Raw genomic sequence first — 21,186 nt, 5'->3', positions numbered from 1 at the left:
CCCCTTTCCTGGCTCATCTCTTTCTCTCTGACTTATCTCTTTCTCTTCAGGTCACACCATACACAAGCACTGCACTGCTTTCTTCTCAGCTGATTTTTCTTTGACCTTCATTTTCACAAGCTGAAAGAAAAAATAAAAAACCATACCTTGCCCCTGCCAAGATTTCCTGATTATACTCATAGAAAATGAATGGTCTCCACATTAGAAATGTTGGCTCAGATCTCTTCTCTTTCTCCCTTGTATCTACCAGTCCTTATCTCCTTCTTTGCTCACAGGGCTTTTTAGACGCATACAGATAGCTTCAAATTTGCCTAGATGGGTAAACTGAGGCATTTCTATCCCTCTAGAATTCTGAGTGGCCTCCACTCTGTATGGATTAGAATTTTTGGGGAGCTTGCAACTCCAGAAATTACTCTAATGAGCATATAGGAGGCTTGATAAGATCCTGGCAGAGAAAAAGCAGCTTTATTTGAAGAAAACAGCAGACAGCATGGAAGGGGGAGGGTGAGAAGAAGAAAAGGAAAAGGGATTATTCCCACAGAAGTGGTTGCCTCGGGGCAAAAATGTCTTCCCTCCTTCTATGAATAATCACAGACTTTTATATTAATCCTGACAAAAATTCTCCTCCTTCCCTCGGTCCTATCCTGGACATGGGGGATGGCTTTGGGTTAGACTGTGACTTTCACAGTCTTGAGCACCTGATTTGCAACATTACCTATCCCTAAAGACCCCCATGATCAAAAAACTCTTGACTATCATGGGATTTTCAGTCTAGGACAGTAACGATACAATTGAAACTCACTGTTCCTTCTTCCTTCAGCCTATCTCATAATTGGTATTCTTCCCAGGGTACAGATAAATTCTTTGCAAAGTTTTTGAAAATAGGTCAGGAAAACAAAAAAGTTTATGGGGTGGGGCGAGGAGGACAGTTTTAGTCTAAGAAATAGTAACAGTCAGGAGTCTTGAAAATTGGGGCTGTAAGCTAAATACTTCTCTGAGAATTACACAGAAAATTTCATTCCACAAAGTCTACATACATCCCTTTTCCAGTTTAAAATCTACTCAAAATTATCAATTGCTTGTGAAATGCAATTTGCAATATGTGATCAACAAGTAAACATCTCATAAGTGCACCTGGCATTTTCAGAACAAAAGATGTAGTTAGCGAAGGATGTTGACACCAAACCAGTTGACACTCTTTTCCAGGCAGAGGTGGAGAGACTTATTAACCCATTCCAACAGACTCCTGCAGAATCCAACTGTTTTGGAATCTTCAGACACTAAATATATCCTACTTCTGCCTGGTCCCAACATTTAAACTAAAATAAACTCTCAGTTATCCAGGTGGCTGAGTCAGTCTCAGAGTACACTAGGATGCTTAGAGTTTCTAACTGCAAGATGAATTCAAGGGATATAAGGATGAGGGACTCTCAAAACCTACAATAATGCTTCAAAGCAGAATTGTCTTCCTTTCAAGAAGAACTAAGAGTTCAATGATGGAGCCAGTAAGTGTGACTGGGAGGGGAGAGAAGGAAGTGCTTTGATGTTAGTGGTATAAGTTATTACAGTCAAATCACTTAGATGGCTGAATATTCTAGGAAAGATGGAACTGTGCTACTCCATTCACAATCTTTTGTTTAATTAAGGTAAACTAAGGGTTTTGCTTGTAACCTCTTAGCTCTTTAAGTAGAGAATAAATAGTCAGCTTTTCGCTCAGTACAGGTTCCTCCTGTGTGAAGTGGAATTTTGGGGAGATTTTGTACCCCCCCATCCCCCATGAATCACTCTATCAGCAGACAGAAGACTTAGATAAGATGCTGGCAGAGAAAAATCAGTTTTATTTGGAGAAAACAACAGACTGCCAGGAAGGAGGGGAAAGGAGAAAGGAAGGGAAGGAAAAGGAATTCTGTCCACACAAACTGCTTTCATGGGGCAAAAACGTCTTTTCTCTGTGTAAGCACAGACTTTTACAAGAATACTGATGAAAGATTTTCCTCCTTCCCTCTGTCCAATCCTAAACAAGGGGAGACTGTGACATTCACAGTGTTGAGTATGTGATTTGCATCATTACTTACCCCTAAAGACCCCCATGATCAAAAAGCCCTTGACTATCATGGGATTTTCAGCCTGGGACAGTAAAGATACATTTGATACTCCTTGTTCCTTCTTATCTTGCCCTTCCTAGAGCTGGCATTTATCCTAGGCTACAGATAAACTCTTCTAAAGGTTTTGGAAAATAGATCAGGAAAACTAAGAATTTTATAAGATGGGGGAAAGCTCTACTTCAAGAAATAGAATACTAAGGGGCCTTGAAAACTGGTGTTACAAGCCAAAATCTACTCTGAGAATAACATACTGACTCTCATCTAACACACTCCTCTTAATAGGTGGATTTTTAGGAGACCTGCAAACTGCCTCATTTGGGAGGTGGAGTGCTAAATGATCTGGACTGGACTCTCTGGCTTAATCTAAAAGAGTCAGAACAGTAACTTATTATCCAGTACTTATACAATAACTTATCTTCCTTACCTACTCAAGGAACATACCTACTTTCATTAGTAAAATGGCCAGGTCAGTAGAAAGTAACCCCCACTTTTGCTTGGTCCTTTCACTTTAGATCACTACAACTTGTTATCCCTCCAACTTGGCAGTGATTAGAGGACAAGAATAAAAGGAAATGAAAGCAGTGTTGGCACAAATGAAAGAACTCAATTTCTGGAGACTCAATACCATAATTTAAATGCTACCACAGAGGTTGATCATCTTTTTCATCTTGGGCCAATCACTTCGTTTCCCTGCATCTCAGTTTTATCAGCTATAAAGTGAGGGCATTAGATTCTATCTCTGAAGTCCTTTCCATCTCTAACTCAGAACTGTATTACAATTCTTGGGAAAAGATCTGCCAAAGAAAGATGAGGAGAAAAAATAAGTTTTGTGATGATTTGAATTATAATTAGGCTGCTAGTGTTATTTTTTATTATAAAATAAACAGCAGGTTCTTTCTCTGCCATTCTACCTTGTTGTAACTGTCAGAAAAGCAGAGCTCCATCACTCTTGTACCAGGAGAGTTTCTCCACCTAGGAGAAATAACTGAAACAACACTGGAGAGGGAGTCAAGCAAAGTGAGTTGAAATCTAGAGTCTACCCCTCACTGTGTAAAAAGTTACCAAACCTCTCTGGCAATTCCTATTCAGGTCTGAACTAAATGGTGGCTTCTTAAGACCCTTACAGCTCTTAAAATTATGGCTTTTATAGATTTTACAAAGTTTTCAAAATACATCCATTCAATTATCTCCATTTGATAGATGAGGAAGCTGAGGCTCAGATAGGTGAGAAGTCACTCAACTAATCATATCCAAAATTTGATCTCAGGCCTCCAGGCTAGAATTATTATATAGCAAAAAACCAATAACATCTAAAAATGGGAACCTTGAAGAGCACTAGTTGAATATCTTTTAACAGATGAGGGAACTGAAAATGCGTGAGGAGTCCCAAAGTCTTCCAGGTGTGAAATAGCAGCTGGTCCTCTTACCACAAAGCCAGCCCTCTTCCTACTCCTGACCCTCACCTCTGGCCTTCCTTGCCATCAACAGTGCTTTAAAAATTAGCATCACTTTCTCTGTGTTGGTATAAATTAGTCTCCTCCCCTCACCCCTGGGAACTAGGATAAATTTCCAGAAGATGCTCCATTCTTTGAAAATTTATGTGGACAAACATTTAAAATGTGAAGACTCCCTATATTATATGAGAACAAAACAAAACATAAAACTCTCCTTCCAACCCTGACTACTTGTTCCACATTATCCTGTGGCTGTTGAAAAGTGGCAGCTATCTTACCCTCCACTCTTCAACCCAGAGAAAATACTCCTTCCAGGGACAAGAGGCAGCCCACTGTTCCCCACAAGCACTTTTAGGCAAGCTCCTTTTGCAGCAGTTATCACTGTCCTTTTAGGTGTGAACTCTGGTGTGAACATAGTCTGTCTAATGGACAGGAGAGAGAACCATCATTTGGCTACGTGTCCTTAATTCTTCAATCTCACGATATAACACTTAATTTTTTTTAAAAAAAGCAGTAATCTAGTGGTAAAAAGATTAGATAATTTTTAAGTCTTCAAAGCTCCCCAGAAAGGCTATAAGAATGCCCAGTACATCCTTCCCCACCCCTGTGCCAATCAGTTCCTTTCCATGAGTCAGAGCTGTGTGGAGAAAAAGAGAATCTAACAAACTTTTGAGTCATTTTAAATAAAAGAAGAATATTTGTTCTACTTTCAGGGTTGTCTGTACTCCTCATTCCATAGTCCCTGACTAAAACACTAAAGGAATGAGTTCATCAGCTATTCTAGCGCCTTGGGCATAGCGGGTATAGAGGAAGACACTGGACAAAGATACGACTGTCCCAGCAACTCCTGGACTGTCAGCACACAGATCACACTCCAGTCCCAAACTCAACCAACCCACCAGGACACAACCTACCTGCTTCCTGAGCATCAATTCTCAGTCACACTTCCTAGGCAGAGCAGGGCAGGGTAGAGCAGAATGGTAGGCAGCTGGGTGAAAACTTCCTGGTGGCTCTCATGCCCTTAATTCTCCTATGGCCCTTCTCATTTCATCTGTAAGCATGCCCAGAGGGGCTGTGTCCAATCCAAGAACTCTAGAAGTTCTTTCTAGGTACTTTGGGGAGATCTTGAGTTTCTCCCTGGGTCCCAGAAAAAAAAAAGTTTCTTCCTTAAAAAATGTTTTTTTTTAAAAATTTTCCCCCATTCACATGTAAAATAATATTTTAAACCTTTTATTTTTAGTTTTGATTTCCAAACTTTTTCCCAACATGCAACTTTCCTCCCCTTCAACCTTCCCAGCTCCCCAAGGGGGTAAGCAATCTGATATCTCTTTTATATATATAATTATGTAGAGCATTTTCCTATATTAGTCATTCTGTGGAAGAGAACTTAAACAAACCAAAAAGAGGTAGAAAGTGAAATATAGTATGTTTCAGTCTGTGTTCAGGTTCTAGTACTTTTTTTACCTGGGCAAATAGCATTTTTTCGCCATCAGCCTCTGGGTTTTCTTGGATCACTTCATTCTAGATCATTCACTATTGTTTTTCAAAAGGTTTTGCTGTCACTGTGTACAGTGTTCTTCTGGCTCTGCTCACTTCACTTTGCATCAGTTCAAGTAAATCTTTCCAGGTTAGAAAAATTCACTCTAAAGAAGGGATGGGGAATATACTGTGGCTACCAGGTTCTTCTCAGGATTTAATCTCTGAGTCTTTAGAGGCCAATTTTAAAGGAAAAGGCTTTTTTCTTAAAGGCAAGCCAATTAGAAACCTTTCCACAAATGCTTTCAAACCAAAACAAAGAATCTTGAAGACCTTCAAGAATGCTTAGTTGCTCACCTATAAGGAAGCCCCACATTCAGCATTACAATAACAATTAAGCTTATTTCTCAAAGCCAGGGAATTCCCTATATTTCTAGAGTAGCTATGGCTATTTTTGCTGTGTCTTTTGAAGATCAGGAATGTAGAAAAAAGAAAAAAAAACACAAGATGTCTGAATGGATAAGAGTACCTGGTCTGGAATCAAAAGGCCTGAATTCAAATCCAACCTCAAACACTTACTAGCCAGGTGACACAGGGCAAGTCACTTAGCCCTGCCTGCCTCAGTTTCCTTCTCTGTAAAATAATTGGAAGAAGGAAATGGTAAGCCACTTCAGTGTCTTTGACAAGGAACCACCAAATGAGGTCACAAAAAAAACAAACAAAAACACACATGAACAAAAGTGTCCTCCAAAGCTCTGCTGAAGAAGTGGCTTCTATAAGAAGCTTTTCCTGATCTCTCTCACCACCTCCCTTCCCTCCACACTTTGTATAGTATTCCTATCATTGTTTCCTTTGAAGTGATCAATCTAGGTAAAGGGAAATGGAGAAGGGAGGATATACCCAGGCTTTCTCCTCTTTCTCCCTCCCCTCCTGCATCTTCTCCCAAGATTGTCCCCTTATTTCAGCTTGGAATCCTGAATATTTAGAATCCACCAATATACAAATGCTATTATTAGCAGAGCAACTCTGCAGATGACAAAAGGCATGAACAACACTGGAACTGAAGTCAGAGAATCTGGGTTCAAATCCCACTGTGAAGAGTAACTTTCTCTATGACCTTCTAGAACAACAGCCATAATAATAGCTAACATTACGGGGCATTTACTAAGCACTTTACAATCATTATCTCATTTGGACCTAACATCACCCCTGGGAAATGAGTACTATTATTCTCCCCATTTAACAGTTGAAGAAACTGAGGCTAAGAGGCTTGCCCAGGTCCACACAGCTGATATGTGTCTGAGGGAATTTGAACCCAGGTCTTCCCTGACTCCAGGTCTGATGCTCTATGCATTGTATATCACCTTGCTGCCAAGCCAGGAGAAGTCACTTCACCTCTGAGCTGCAGTTTCCTAAGCTATAAAAGGATGAATTTGGACCAGAGAATCTCTAGTATCACTAATAGCTCTCCATCAATTACATGACTCTGTGGCAGCTTCTGCCTTCCATGAAATACCCCCTTTCAGGCATTCAGAGTCCCATGCCTGCCTTAATTATATTTATTGGCTTGTTTTCTTGAGTCTTTATTATTATGTGCTCATTAAGTATCAAATGACAGGTTTTAAAAAGGACCATTTGTAAGTAACTCTGGAATGACTTTCCTTGAAAAATAGTGCCTTATAATTGACATAGGGATGGGAATTTGTCTGATCCGGGGAACTCCCAGTGTGGGGCTGTTTCTACCAATCCAGGTCAGTACCTCCTCTGAAACTTTGGGTCTTAGAGTTGTAGCTGGATCACAGCTGGTATGTGTCTGAAGCAGAACTTGAACCCAGGGCTTCCTAACTCCAAGGTTGACTCAGTGACCTTTATGCCACCCTGCCTTTCATGCCTTGTAGTAAGTTATAGAAAACAAGCCCATGTGGCCAGATAAGGATGGGGCTGAATTATCTGTCTTAGCAAAGCTTGTGTGTCTTGACCAGTAGGTGGGCTTCATAAGTGTGGAACTGAATTTCCCTCAAAGCCTTCTTATATTATCTGATTTGACTTTCCCAACAACCCAGTGAGGTAGATGAAATAGGTATTCTGTCATTCAGTCCTTTCTGGTTCTTTGTGGTCCTTGAACCACAGCAATCTATGGGGTTTTCTTGGTAAGGACCCTGTAGTGGTTTGCTATTTCTTTTTCCAGTGGATCCTCCTGTCAGTAATCAAAAGTTAAGTGACTTGACCAGGGTAAGAGAGAGAGAGAGAGAGAGAGAGACAGAGAGAGAGAGAGAGAATGTCAATTGCAAAAGTATCATTGGTAGCCCCAGCCCTCTTTTGGGAGCAAGGATCTGTTTGTGTTTCCTCCCTGGTACTCCCATACACACTTGGATTCCAGAAAGATTCACCTATTCTCTACCGTGACTCCCATCCCAACAACAAGCCTGGGAGAATGCAGAAACAGAGACTGTGCTAAACCAATAAGTTGCTCTACAAACTTGGGGACAAATTGGGACACTTGCAGCCCAAGCAAAATAAAGAATGGACAAGCAACAATGTATACCTCCTGATTGCACTGCCACCTTAATTCTTGCCATGCTAGCCATTTTATCTATACTCCTTGGTATTTCTGCCATTGAAAGCCCCTTATCTCCTGTTACTCATTTTTCTTTGTGGAAATTCATTGATTCTCTCTCCCCTTGCTGTATTACTGCACCCTGACAAGAAAACAAGTTTTCTTTTTTTTTTTTTTTGACAAGAAACTTTGTCAAGAAAAGTTCCAAACTCATTCAAGCTTATGCATTGATTGTACAATGTGTTTCCCCCACAACTTATAGAAATTCTTGGCATGTATTTTAACAAATTATCTTAATCCCTCCATTCCTCCTATCATTGTATTTGTTGTTATATAACCACCCTTTATCATGCTTCCTGTTAATGTAACTATTGACTGGTATGATGGTCCAGGCATTTATGCCCTACAATTAATTTCCAACAGTTTAAACCATCCTAAACCCTTCATCGCACCCCTTATTGGATATCACTGTACTCATTGCATCACTATCAACCTTCCCCACAAGGAGTCCATACTACACAGACAAATCATGGATATCAGTCACTCTGGTATCTCCCTTTATTCAGTCTCATCTATTGCTAATTTGTTTTATGACAGCATCTCCTCCCTTATCTCCAACAGTGATTTGACTCATACCTTGATTGCTTGTGGATTTGCTCTTGTCTTATTTTTTTCTTATTCTTTTTGCTTTCCAGTCCTCATTCGATACCTAGGGTCCACCATTCGGCAAGTCCAAATTGAACTGAAGTCTCTTCAGCTCAAAACCTTGACAGAGTCACGTGTGGTAGCTGGGGAGACCACAGAGTAGTCCTTGGAGAGATGTGACTGCCCACTCTATCCCCTTTTACATGACCTCTTTCATCAATGTCCATTACCTATGAATTGACATGATTATTATTCCCCCTAGTCTCAAAAGAAATAATACAAGAACAAAACACCTGTACCCTAATTCTCTAAAACATCACCAAAAGATCGGACCCTCAAACCCAATCCCAAAAAACTGTTATGGATTAACTTTTACTTAGGTACATAATTCCTAGCAAAACCGCAGCTACAGGCCAAGCCCAGAACTTCCCACTCACAGAAGCCTATTCTCGTGAAGCCAGCACACAAATCAATCATAGAGGCCCATGTGATAAGTACAAGTACATCAAGCTTCAATTTGCCTCAGTGACTCGACTTCACAAACCAGTCACTTGCCAGTGGGAAACTCCCTAGCAAGAACCCTGAGAAATGATCAATCTAAATTTGAATTATGTTCCCAGTACCCCACAACCTCAATGGTACGATTGTTAAATTGTCTTTTAAGAACTGCTGATTAATTATTTGATTTTATTAAAAGCAATAAATAATTTTCCTTGATTGTTTGTAAGCTCAAAACTTCTCACAGGGTAATGAGAAAATTAAGCCACCTGTGACGAAATCATTTATCTTGTATTCTGTCTGTAATCACGATACAAAAATATAGAATGTTAATCAAGTGATTTGTTAAAAGCTAATGTATCACTTTTCCAATTATCTCTCTTTGAACATGTGTATTAGGTAATATAATCTGCATGCCAAGAAAATAGGCATAAAAATAAAACCCCAGGCCTGGGAAGGGCAGAGCAGCAGTCAGATGCAAAGCAGTCCCATGGCCCTAATGACTAAGTTGTCTTCTGTTTGATATTTATTTTGATTGATTGTTCACCACAGGTCAGGAAAGTCACCCGCCCGTGGTGACTGAGGCCACATGTGTACTCAAGTCTTCCTAACTTCAAGCCCAGTACTCTATCCACTGAGCTACTAGTTGTCTCAACACAAGCATAATTATTCTTATTTTATGGATAAGGAAATGGAGACTGAGGGAAATCAATAATAATAATAGCTAGCAGACATCTAGCCATGTAAGAGTTGCAAAACACTTTATATACATATATGATCTCATTTGATCCTAGTAGCCAGAGGAGGTAGTAACTGTTGCTATTCCCTTTTGATAAAAGAGGAAACTGAGATAGATTAAATAATGTGCCAAGTGTCTGAGACAGGATTTGATGAAAAAATGCCATTATCCAAGTCCAGCTCTTTATCCATTTCGCAACCTAGCTGTTGTCTTCTTGTTTGAAGGATTAGCAACTAGCAGGAAATGGAGACTTTTAAAGGTCTCTTCCAGGGTGCAGACCTAGAATAGGGGAATCTAAGTTACAGGGAGTCAGACTAGTTCAATACAAGGATAAATGAATATTAAATTCTAACTTCTAATTAGAATTTCTAATAATTAACTATGTAAAAACGACATGGCCTGCTCTATAAGATGGTTGAGTTGTTTGTTATACAAATATTCAAGTAAAGGTTAGATAGCCACCACCTTTCAAAGATGTTATAGAAGAGATTCTCGCATGGGCTAGAAGGTGGATCTGAATGACTTCTAAGGTTCCTTTCCAACTCTGAAGTTCTATGGTGCCAATTAATGAAGTAACCAGAGTTTTTTCCTAATCCCTCAGTTACTTGAAAAGCTCATAGAAGTGCAGCCAGTGGTGGGTATTTCATATTTGTTGAATGAATGAATAAAGAACTTTCCATACCCTGGATATCTTCACATCTAGCAATTTAGAAATTAGTTGTTTCAGAGCTTTATATACATTGTCTTTAATTTATTTCAATTCAGCAAGTAGTTACTAAGCCACAGATATGTGAAAGGCATTTTATTGGCATTTGGTACATTAAGATGAAAGTGAAAGAGGGGAATGGTTGAACAAATTGTGGTATATGTTGGTGATGGAATACTATTGTGCTAAAAGGAATAATAAAGTGGAGGAATACCATGGGGACTGGAATGAACTCCAGGAATTGATGCAGAATGAAAGGAGCAGAACCAGGGGAACATTGTACACAGAGACTGATACACTGTGGTACAATAGAATGTAATGGACTTCTCCATTAGTGTCAAGGCAGTGTCCCTGAACATTCTTCAGGGATCTAGGAGAAAAAACACTATCCACAAGCAGAGGACAAACTGTTGGAACAAAAACACTGAAGAAAGGCAACTGCTTGACTACAGGGGTTGAGGGGATATGATTGGGGATAGAGACTCTAAATGAACATCCTAGCGCAAATACCAACAACATGGAAATGGGTTCAGAACAAGGACATATGTGATACCCAGTGGAATTGTGTGTTGGTTATTGTCGGCTATGGGAGGGGTGCTGGGAGGGGAGAGAGGAAAAGAAAATGATTTTTATATTCAATGAATAATGTTTTAAATTGACCAAATAAAATGATGTTTAAATTTGGAAAAAAAAAAGTGAAAGAGGCCTTGCCCTAAAGGAACTTATATCTTTCTGGAATTCTGTTATCAATTTTGTGACAAAAATAAAATGAAAAAACCTTCCTCTTCCTTCATAGACAGTAGCCTCCTGCAGCTCCACTAATTTTCCCCTAAAGGTTTTTATTCTGCATCTGTGAACTTTAAAAAAGAACAAAAGAAAGAAAATTTGCATCATTGTAATTCAATATAATTGGTTTCCTCCTTAACCTATATATTCTATGTTACATGTTTCAAAATAATATTCTGAGAAAAGATCTATAGACTTAGACTGCTGAAGGGGTCTAGGACACACAGAAAAATTAAGAATTACTTCCTTCATAGTCAACTCACATCCTTGCCCTCTATCTATGTACAGTCCTTCTAACTGCCCTAACATTGCTAAATTTCTCAAGAATTACAAGTATTCATGTGTAACAATGTAAAATGTAAACAATTTAACCATATGGAATCCCTTATGATTTCTCCTTTCTTTTTCCATTTTTATGATACTCTTGAGTTTTATATTTGAGTCAAATTTTCTATTCATCTCTGTTCTTTTCTTTAAAAGAAAAAAAAAAACAACTCTTACCCTCTACTTTGGATCAATATTAGGTATTGGTTCCAAGTCAGAAAAGAGGCAATGGCAAGGCAATTCAACTTACCCAGGGTCATATAACCAGTTAATGTCTGAATCAGACTTGAACTCAAAACCTCCAGTCTCTAGGCCTGGGTCCCTATTCATTGAATCACCTAGCTGCCTCCAGATCTGGTCTTTTTTATCAGGAATGCTTGAAAGTTTTCTATTTCATTAAATTTCCATTTTTCCCTGGAAGGATTATAAACAGTTTTACTGAGTAAGAGATACATATCTATCTATCTATCTATCTATCTATCTATCTATCTATCTATCTATCTATCTATCTATCTATCTATCTACCTATCTATCTAATTCTAGTCTCCTTTGCCCTGTAGAATATCTTATTCTAGCTTCTCTGATCCTTTAAGGTGATAGCTACTAAATCTTGTGCAATTCCAACTGGTTCCATGATGCTTGAATTGTTTCTTCTTTTCATTGAATATAGTACTTTATTTTGTTAAATATTTACCAGTTACATTTTTTCATTTATTTCTTTAGGAAATATTTTTATTGAGAAATTAGTTTATACTCATGACAGATGGTACTTGCTGATAGTTTTAGATAGATACCATTTATCAGTTTATGGAAGACTCCATTTATTCTGATGGTTTCTAATATTTTTATAAGGAAATGGGTATTGTATTTTGACAAATGGTTTTTCTGCATCTATTGAAATAATCATATTGTTTCTATTGGTTTTGTTAATTATATGTTCAATTATGCTAATGGTTTTCCTAATATTAAACCATCCCTGCAACCTTGGTATAAAACAGACCTGATTGTGCTTTATAACTCTTATGTTGTAATGCTGCAATCTCTTTGCTGGTGTTTTATTTTAAATTTTTGCATCAATGAGCAAGATTTATCAATTTTTTTAATGCTTTCACTTTCCCGGTTTAGGTATCAATACCATATTTATGTCATACAAATGGTTTGGAAGGATTCCTACTTATTATTTTCCAAATATTATATGTTGTACTGGAGTTTTTTGAATGTTTGGTATAATTCACTTGTGAATCCATCTGGCCCTGGTGCTTTTTTCTTAGAGAGTTCTTTCATGGTTTGTTCAACATCTTTTTCTGTGATGAGGTTAAGTGCTTTATTTCCCCTTTTACTAATTTGGGTGCTTCATATTTTTATAAGTATTCATCTATTTCACTTAGTTTGTCAGATTTATTAGCATATAATTGGGCAAAATAACTTCCAATAATTGCTTTAACTTTTTTATTGCTTGTGATTTAATCTATTTCATTTTTGTACTGATGATTTGTTTTCTTCTATTTTTAAATCATGTTGAACAATAGTTTTTCTATTTTTTATTTTTTCATAAAATCAATTTCTTGTCTTATTTATTAATTCAATGGTTTTCGTGCCTTCAATTTTATTAATTTTCACTTGATTTTTGAGGATTTACAATTTGGTGTTTAGCCAATTTTTTTTAAATTTGTTCTTTTTCTAGTTTTTTTTTTAGGTGTATGATCAATTTATTGATCTGCTCTTTCATTACTCTATTGATGCAAGGACTTAGAGATATGAATTTCCCTTTAAGTACTACTTTGGCTGCCTCCCATTAATTTTGACATGTTATCTCCTCATTGTCATTTTAAAAAATAAAATTGTTCATTGTTTCTATTATTTGTTCTTTGACCTATTCATTTTTTAGGATGTGATTACTATGTTTTCTGACAGGGGATCCTCAGGGGTCCTGACAAACATTCAGGGTTCCTGAAGGGGTGAGGAGAATGAGATGTAGTGAGAATGGCGTGTCAGGATGGCCAATGAAGCTGGTTTATTGATCAAATTAGTATTTTGTAGAGAAAGTGATGTAGACTAAGGGATTAGATAAACTTTTTAGATGGACAATGGTTAGTTTACAATTTAATTTACAATCTTAGTACAATGAATTAGTTTGCCCCACTGAAACTTAGACAGAGTTTTCTATAGGATAATAATTTAACATGTCAATGTGTAACCATCTAAAAGAGTTTTTCTGAGAATTCTTGGAACGTTGATTTCTTGGAAAAACATCTAACATTTGGGAAGGAATTGGATTAAGTTCCCTTACTGTGGAAAGGAGGTTCTGACTCTAGTTAGCTGATGGCTCTGATTTTATTGGGGCCTACTCTCACTACTGGAGGCTATAGTTTCCAATTAATTTTTAGATTTTCTTTTTGCTGCCCTTTGTTGAGTTTAATTTTTGTTGCACTATGGTCTGAAAGTATGCATTTAATATTTCTGCTTTCTCACATTTGGTTGTGAGATTTTTATACCCTATGATGTGGTCTGGTTTTGTGAGGGTGCCATCTGCTGTTGAAAAAAAAAAAAGAGATACAATCTTTTCTATTACCATCCAGTCTTCTCCAGGAGTCTATCATACCAAACATTTCTAAAGTTTTATTTACCTTCTTAACTTCTTTCTTATTTATTATTGGTTGGGTTTATCTACTTCCAAGAACAGAAGGATGAGGTTCCCCACTAGTAACATTTTATTATCTATTTTCTCCTGTAACTCATGTAACATTTCCTTTAGGATCCTGGATGCCATGCCATTTTGTGTGTATATATTTAATATTGATATTGTTTCATTGTCTAAGTTGCCTTTTATCATGATGCAATTTCTTTGCTTAACTCTTTAAAAATATATATAAACCCTTACCTTCTGTCTTGGAATCAATACTGTATATTGGTTCCAAAGCAGAAGAGTGGTAAAGGCTAGGCAATGGGAGTTAAGTGACTTGCCCAGAGTCACAAATCTGGGAAGTGTCTGAGGCCAGATTTGAACCTAAGACCTCCCATTTCTAGGCTTGGCTCTCAATCCACTGAGCCACCCAGCTACCTCTTGATTAGTTCTGATTTTACTTCTGCTTTGTCTGAAATCATAATTGGTAACTCTGCTTTTTCTTTAATGTAGCTGATACCTAGTAGATTTTGCTTTAGCTTCTTAGTTTTACTCTGTTGTAGAAAGAATATTCTGATTTGTAATCCACTCTGTTAACCTTTTCCATTTTATGGATGAGTTCATCCCATTCACTATGATTAGCAATTGTGTATTTCCCTCCATCTTATTTCCCCCCATTTTCTCCTTTTTTTCCCTCATCTCCCTCTCTTCCATCCCTATCTCTCTTCTCTCAATTCTTTCTCTCTCTCTCTTCATCCCCTCCTCCTTTAAACCTTTTTCTATTCACAGATTTTTGTTGACCACCTTCCCCAATTCTTTTTCCCTAAAGGGAAAGGTAGGTTTTCTATAGCTGACTGAGTGTGGGTGTTATTCCCACCTTGGGCTAATTTCAGTAAGAGTTAGAGTCAAGTAAAGCCACCACCTTACCACCCTAGCTTATCCTCCATTGTATTTGCCTCTAATGAACCTTTTAATGAGAGATGTTACTTCCACCTATCTCTCCTTTTCTCTTTTCCCCAGATGTTCCTCTTTCCTATCCCTTCATTTTAATTTTTGTTTTTTTTTTCCTGTGTCAAACCATGTTATTTGTGTTCCTTTCTTTCTTTTTGAAAATCCCTTGCCTTCCACCTTAGAATCAACTTAGTGTATTGGTTCCAAGATAAAAGAGTGGTCAGGGCTTGGCAATGGAGGTTAAGTGACTTGCCCAAGGTCACACAGATAGGAAATATGTGAGGCCAAATTTTAATCTAGGTCTTCATATCTCTACACCTAGCTCTCAATCCATGGAGTCACCTAGCTGTGTCCCCCATTCCCTCCCTCCAATCCCTCCAGATTATGCTGTTTTGTTAGGTATATTTCTTTACTTTTTGGAAAATCATATTCCATGTCTTCTGGTCCTTAAATGTAGAACTGCTAGGTTTTGTGTGATCCTGTCTGTGGTTCCATAATAGTTAATTATTTCCTTCTGGATGCTTGTAGTACTTTTCCCTTCATCTGGAAGTTCTGGAATTTGGCTATAATAGTCCTAGGAAATTTTATTTTGGGGCCTTTTTTCAGGAGATGATTGTTCAAGTCTCTCAATTTCTCTTTTGTTCTCTTGCTTTAGGATATCAGGGAAGTTTTCCCTGACGATTTCTTGTAATATAGTATCTAGGCTCTTTTTTTTTCTTTTTTGTACCTTTCAGGTATTCTGATGATTCTTAGATTATCCCTTCTGGATCTATTTTTCATATCAGTCATTTTTACAATGAAGCATTTTAGACTTGCCCTTATTTTTTATTTTTCTGATTTTGTCTTATTGTTTCCTGATGCCTTGTGGATTCATTACCTTCTTTTTGTACTTTTTGTATAATTTTTAGGAAGTTATTTCCTTCCTTAAGTTTTTGTGTTGCCCTTTCATTTGGCCAATTCTACTCTTTAAAGAGGCATTTTTTCAGTTGTTGTTGGGGTTTTTTGCATCCATTTCTATTTGGTTCATTCTCTTCCTTAGGCAGTTGTTTTTCTTCAATGTATTTTTATGCCTACATTTCCTTTTGGCCTATTCTAGTTTTTAGGAAGTTGATTTCTTCACTGAATCTTTTCCCCAGATATTGAATTTTTCTCTCAATTCTCTAATTATAGTGTTTTAAAACTTCAAGTTCTTCCAAGGGATTTTGGGAGTCTTGACATCTTCCCACACTTTCCTTTGGTGCTTCATATGCTTCCTTTTTGACACTGTTGCTCTCTTCTGAGTTTCTAATTTGGTTTTCCCTGACACTAAAGTAACTTCTAAGGTCAGAGATTGTGTGTGTGTGTATTTGTCTTTTACTCATTTTCTAGATATTTTCCTCCTATTATCTTACCTATCTGTTGAGATTCTTCTCTGTTCCTAGGGTAAAGGGCGCACTGTTCTAAACTTGTAGAGTACTCTTTCCTAGTACTTGACACCTGACATTCTATATACTGTCCCACCTCACTGGCCCTAGAGTCCCCTGCTTTTCCAAAAGAGGCTTATTATAGTCTATCTACAAAGGAAGGAAGGAAGGAAGGAAGGAAGGAAGAAAGGAAGGAAGGAAGGAAGGAAGAAAGGAAGGAAGGAAGGAAGAAAGGAAGGAAGGAAGGATAAGAAAGGATGGAATTAGAAAGAAAGAAAGAAAGAAAGAAAGAAAGAAAGAAAGAAAGAAAGAAAGGGAGGGAGGGAGGGAGGGAGAGAGGGAGGGAGGGAGGGAGGGAGGGAGAGAGGAAGGAAGGAAGGAAGGAAGGAAGGAAGGAAGGAAGGAAGGAAGGAAGGAAGGAAGGGAGGGAGGGAGGAGGGAAGGAAGGAAATAAGGAAAAAGGGAAGAAGAAGGGAAGGAGAGAAGAAGGAAAGAAGGGAAGATGGGAAGAAGGGAAGAAGGAAGGAAAGAATGAAAGGAAAAAAAAGAAGCAAAAACAAAGACTTTATTTGAAAGCACAAGTAGTGCTGTCAACTAAGGACCTAAGACATATGTAGTATTATCTAATACATTATAGGTGGAGTGAGAGCGAAAAAAGGAGTGAAAAAACCCGGGATGGCAGGCTTAGCACAGAGGAAACCAAGGTTATCTGGTAGGAAACCGAAACCCAAACCAAGGGTATCCTTGATGCTGTGGTCTTTTTTTTTTTTTTAAAACCCTTACCTTCCATCTTGGAGTCAATAGTATTGACTCCAGGGCAAAAGAGTGATAAGGGCTAAGCAATAGGGGTCAAGTGACTTGCTCAGGGTCACACAGCTGGGAAGTGTCTGAGGCCAGATTTGAAACTAGGACATCCCATCTCTAGGCTTGGCTCTCAATCCACTGAGCTACTCAGCTGCCCCCTGTGCTGTGGTCTTTTTAATTGACTTCAATTACACATACTTGCATCTTTCATCTACTCATATCACATCAATTCCAAAGCACCAGGCTGGGAGTAATCTGATTTCATCCTTTCTTACCACATTAACCCAGTGATTTGAAAGGAGCTATATATTCTTGGTTGAAAGAGATGCACTGGTAACTTAAGACCTTTATCTAATCTCTTCTTTCTATTCAATCCCCATGCTAAACATTTTCAGCCACATGGTAAGTAGTGCATTGTTCTGTCATGGGGAATGTGGGTTAGCTCATTCTAGGTTTGGAATAGTGGAATTATGAAGTCATTAAAAGCTTATTCTCTTCCTAACCCATTCCAAAACTTTCCATTTCAGAGAAACTGTCAAGCCTGGAAAGGACTTAGGAATGAAAATTTCAACTATAACCATGTTATAAATAAACTGTACTGAGACTTGATAACAGAGGAAACAATAATAGCTTACATTTGTATATACTTTTTTGCCATTTTAACTTTGACTAGTACACAGAAAGGAGTCAAGGTGGTGAAGTAGAGGCAGAACCCCAGATGAACAAAGATGCATTAAGCTCTATTGGCCAAAGATGAAACCCACGCAGAGAGGGAGAACTCAAAAGAACATGGAGCACATCATATTATGCTCATTATATTTTGACCATAAAAAAGCATTTATTGAATAATATGGTGCTCTATAAACAATCCTGATGACTTCAAAGAAGCTTGGGAAATCACAAATGAACTGTTATAATGTGACGTACTAGGAAGAAACAACATATACAAGGATTATAAACAATCATTTGAAATGGAAAATGAAAAACAAAACAAGCAAAATGAAAAGTTGCAACTTGGCTCCTAACCACATATAGGGAAGACTTTTCTCCCCAGTCTTTGTAGAGATAATGGACTATGGGTATAAAATACTGAATACACTAAGTATCAGTCTATTTGGGGAAAAAAAAAGTTTAGGTTCACTCGGCTATTTTTCCTTATTCTAAGAAAATTCTGTCTTATCATAAGGTAATAAAGAATTGACCCTTTGGTTGGGAGAAGATGAAGGATACAAAGGAAAATATAGATGATAGAAAACAAAAGGCCACTAAATTTTTAAAATTTTCATTTCAGACCCCCATTCCACTCAAAAATCTTTCAATGGCTCTTTTGCTTATGGATTACCAACTACTATTATTAAAACCTTCTAAGAAAATACTTTCCCTACCTAATCATTTTGTAATACACTCCCTCCATTCACTGCTTGCTCTAGTCAAACTGGCATGTTAATTGTTGCCCATACATGACATTCCATTTTACTCTGCTTTCCCTAGAACTGTAATGTACTCACTCCCAACTACCCCACTGCAGAATTCCTGGCCTTCTTCAAAGCAAAGTCACCGCCAACTCCTATATGAATACTTTCTTGACCCTCTCTCTCTCCTTCCCTCCTACCCTGGTTAGTTAACACTGTTCCTTAGAATCAGCTAATAGCTACAGTGGACAGAGCCCTGGACCTGCATTCAGGGAGATCTGAATCCAAATCTAGCTTCATACACTCACCAGCTCTGTTGCCTCGGCAAGTCACTTAACCTTCATTTGCCTCAGTTTCCTTAACTATAAAATGGGGATAATAAATGCACCTACCTCCCAGGGTTATGGTGAGAACCTAATGAGATATTTGTAAAATACTCAGCACAGTCAGCCTGGCAGGTAGCAAGTGCCATATATTTATTTCCTTCCCTCCTTAAGTTACTTTGTATTTAAATTATATTTATTTGTACACATATTGTATCTTGCTAGTTAATGAAAGCTCCTCAAAGTCAAGGACTGATGCTTTTTGTCTGTACATATATAACCTAAAGATTCACTAGATAAAGGGTGCAAATTTGTTGATCTTTCAATCTTTCTGTTTGCTGCAAAAATACACCCAGCACTGATGAAATCATTAGTCTGGTTTTAAAAAAAAATCTAGACCTATCTGAGAGGTCATTATTATGTAATAAAGAGAATGTATTTATTGAGTTATTAATTGTTTACAGAATTACTGATCAACACAGTGATACTCACCTGACAGAGGAGGGATGACCTCAAGATGCAGAATGAAAAATGAATGTTTTGGACATGGCTGGTGCTGGACTTTGGTTTGATTATTCATATTCTTCCAAAGCTTTTGTTTTCTCTCCTCCACCCCCAAGTGAGAACCGGAGTAACAAGGCAAAGGGGGACAACATGAATGTTTACTCATTGAAAAAGTTAAGTTTGCAAAACAGTTTCTTGAACTGAATGAATAGAGGTAGAGAGAGGACATCAAAGTTTGAGTAAATTCTCTACTGAGGATTTCTAGAAGGTCATAAAGAATTAACACACAGGCTTAGAAGGAATAGATGGATTTCATTCTGTATTGGTGCTAGACGAACCCACCTGCATAATCTAAGTGAGAAACCACTCCAGTATATTTGCCAAGTAAACCTCCAATGGGATTATGAAGAGTCAAACACAATGTACAAGACCAAATAAAAATAAAAAAAATGTTCTTGGGATTAACTACATAATATTAGTCAGGTCCTTATCTCATTAGACAGGTAGGGGGTATAATGTTTGGAGCACTAGAGCAGAGGCAGTTTCCCAAACTGTAAAATGAGGATAATCTACCTGCCAGAGTTGTTGGGATGACCAAATGAGATACTTAAGAGCCTAGCACAGTGATGGCAAAGATAAGACATGGGTGCCTCTCTCTGTGGGCACATGTGCCACCCTGCCCCCCTCTAGAGTGTATTACTAGAAAGGCAGAGGGACTTGGGCAGAGCTGCTCCCTTTTCCCTCTCTACTGTGCCAGATGACAGTTTTTTCACACCAGCCACCCAGTGGGAGCACTCTGTGGAGTAAGGGGTGGGGACAGGGTGCCTGGTCTCTAAAAGGTTTGTCATTACTGCCCTAGCACATATTAGGTACTTAATAAATGCTCCTTTCCTCTCCTCTTTGTGTGAAGATGAATGATAATGAGTTAAAATTTATATAGTATTTACTCTGTCAGGCACTGCTTTTTTTTTTTAACCCTTACTTTCAGTCTTAGAATAAATACCAGGTATTGGTTCCAAAGCAGAAGAGCAGTAAGAGCTTGGCAATGGGGATTAAGTGACTTGCCCAGAGTCACACAACTAAGAAGTATCTGAGACCAGATTTGAACCTAGGATCTTTCTCCAGGCCCAATTCTAATTCTATTGAGCAACACAGCTGCACCTCCCCCCCACCCCTTCTTCTCAGCCTCCAGCACTGTTTTAAGGACAATGAGGAAGTCACTTAACTCTAATTGCCTAGTCCTTATTGCTCTTCTGCTTTGGAACTGGTACTTAGTTTTCAATCTAAGACAGAAGGTAAAGGGTTTCTTTTAAAGCACTGATTCACTGGAAATTTGGTTGTGAGGTCCCAAAGCAATACTGAAGAAATAAGATGTGTAAAGGAAAATATATTTACAAGACTGGCTAATGTGGCATGGTGCAGATAGACTGGAATCTAAGGTTTTATATATGAGGAAAATTGAGAAAATGGTGGACTCTGGTAGCCATATTTGTCACCCAGTTCCCCTTGGTTTTCACAACCTACTCAGCTACTAGGTTCCTTGGGCCCCACTCTCAAACTTTGTTTTTCCTCAAGCCATCTCCCAGGAAAGCTCAATCCACCCTGCTTCCCTCATATGGAGGAGCATTGCTAACTCCAATGGATTACTCAATATGCCCCATCTCACTAAACTCCTGGGAGAGAGCCTTAGATACACAGAATGAGCCAGAGGTGATATTTATATTGCATTTGCAAAGCTTGTAAAGCCCTTTCTCATTCTGGTCTTACTATAAGCCTTGGGGTAGGGGGTAAGAACCAGTTGCATTATATCCTGGCCCCAAATTCATCACTCTTCCTGGCACCCCACAACTAAGCAGCCATGGAGGAATGGTGCTCC

At 38.2% G+C, this 21,186-nt stretch overlaps 1 protein-coding gene and 1 long non-coding RNA gene across 4 annotated transcripts in view; one reads left to right on the top strand and one right to left on the bottom strand.

Moving 5' to 3' along the window:
• The window catches only part of LOC100012473 (sodium-dependent phosphate transport protein 2B-like), a 39,314-nt gene extending 38,042 nt beyond the window's left edge, over nt 1-1,272 (bottom strand). For all 3 annotated transcript variants that reach the window (XM_001366748.5, XM_007496636.3, XM_056802505.1), the window contains exon 1: nt 1,135-1,272. In XM_001366748.5, coding sequence (XP_001366785.3) covers nt 1,135-1,141 — 7 coding nt within the window. In that variant the 5' untranslated portion in view covers nt 1,142-1,272. The remainder of the gene's footprint in view (nt 1-1,134) is intronic.
• Nucleotides 298-20,206, top strand: LOC103105615 (uncharacterized). Its single transcript, XR_001623027.2, has 2 exons — nt 298-1,505; nt 19,271-20,206. It is a non-coding gene; the product is annotated as an uncharacterized LOC103105615 (long non-coding RNA).
• The last annotated feature ends 980 nt before the right edge of the window (nt 20,207-21,186 follow it).

Source organism: Monodelphis domestica, chromosome 6 (assembly GCF_027887165.1).
Source record: "Monodelphis domestica isolate mMonDom1 chromosome 6, mMonDom1.pri, whole genome shotgun sequence".
Taxonomy (NCBI): domain Eukaryota; kingdom Metazoa; phylum Chordata; class Mammalia; order Didelphimorphia; family Didelphidae; genus Monodelphis; species Monodelphis domestica.
Note: the sequence above shows the minus strand (reverse complement) of the source record. Positions and strands in the feature narration are given on the sequence as shown.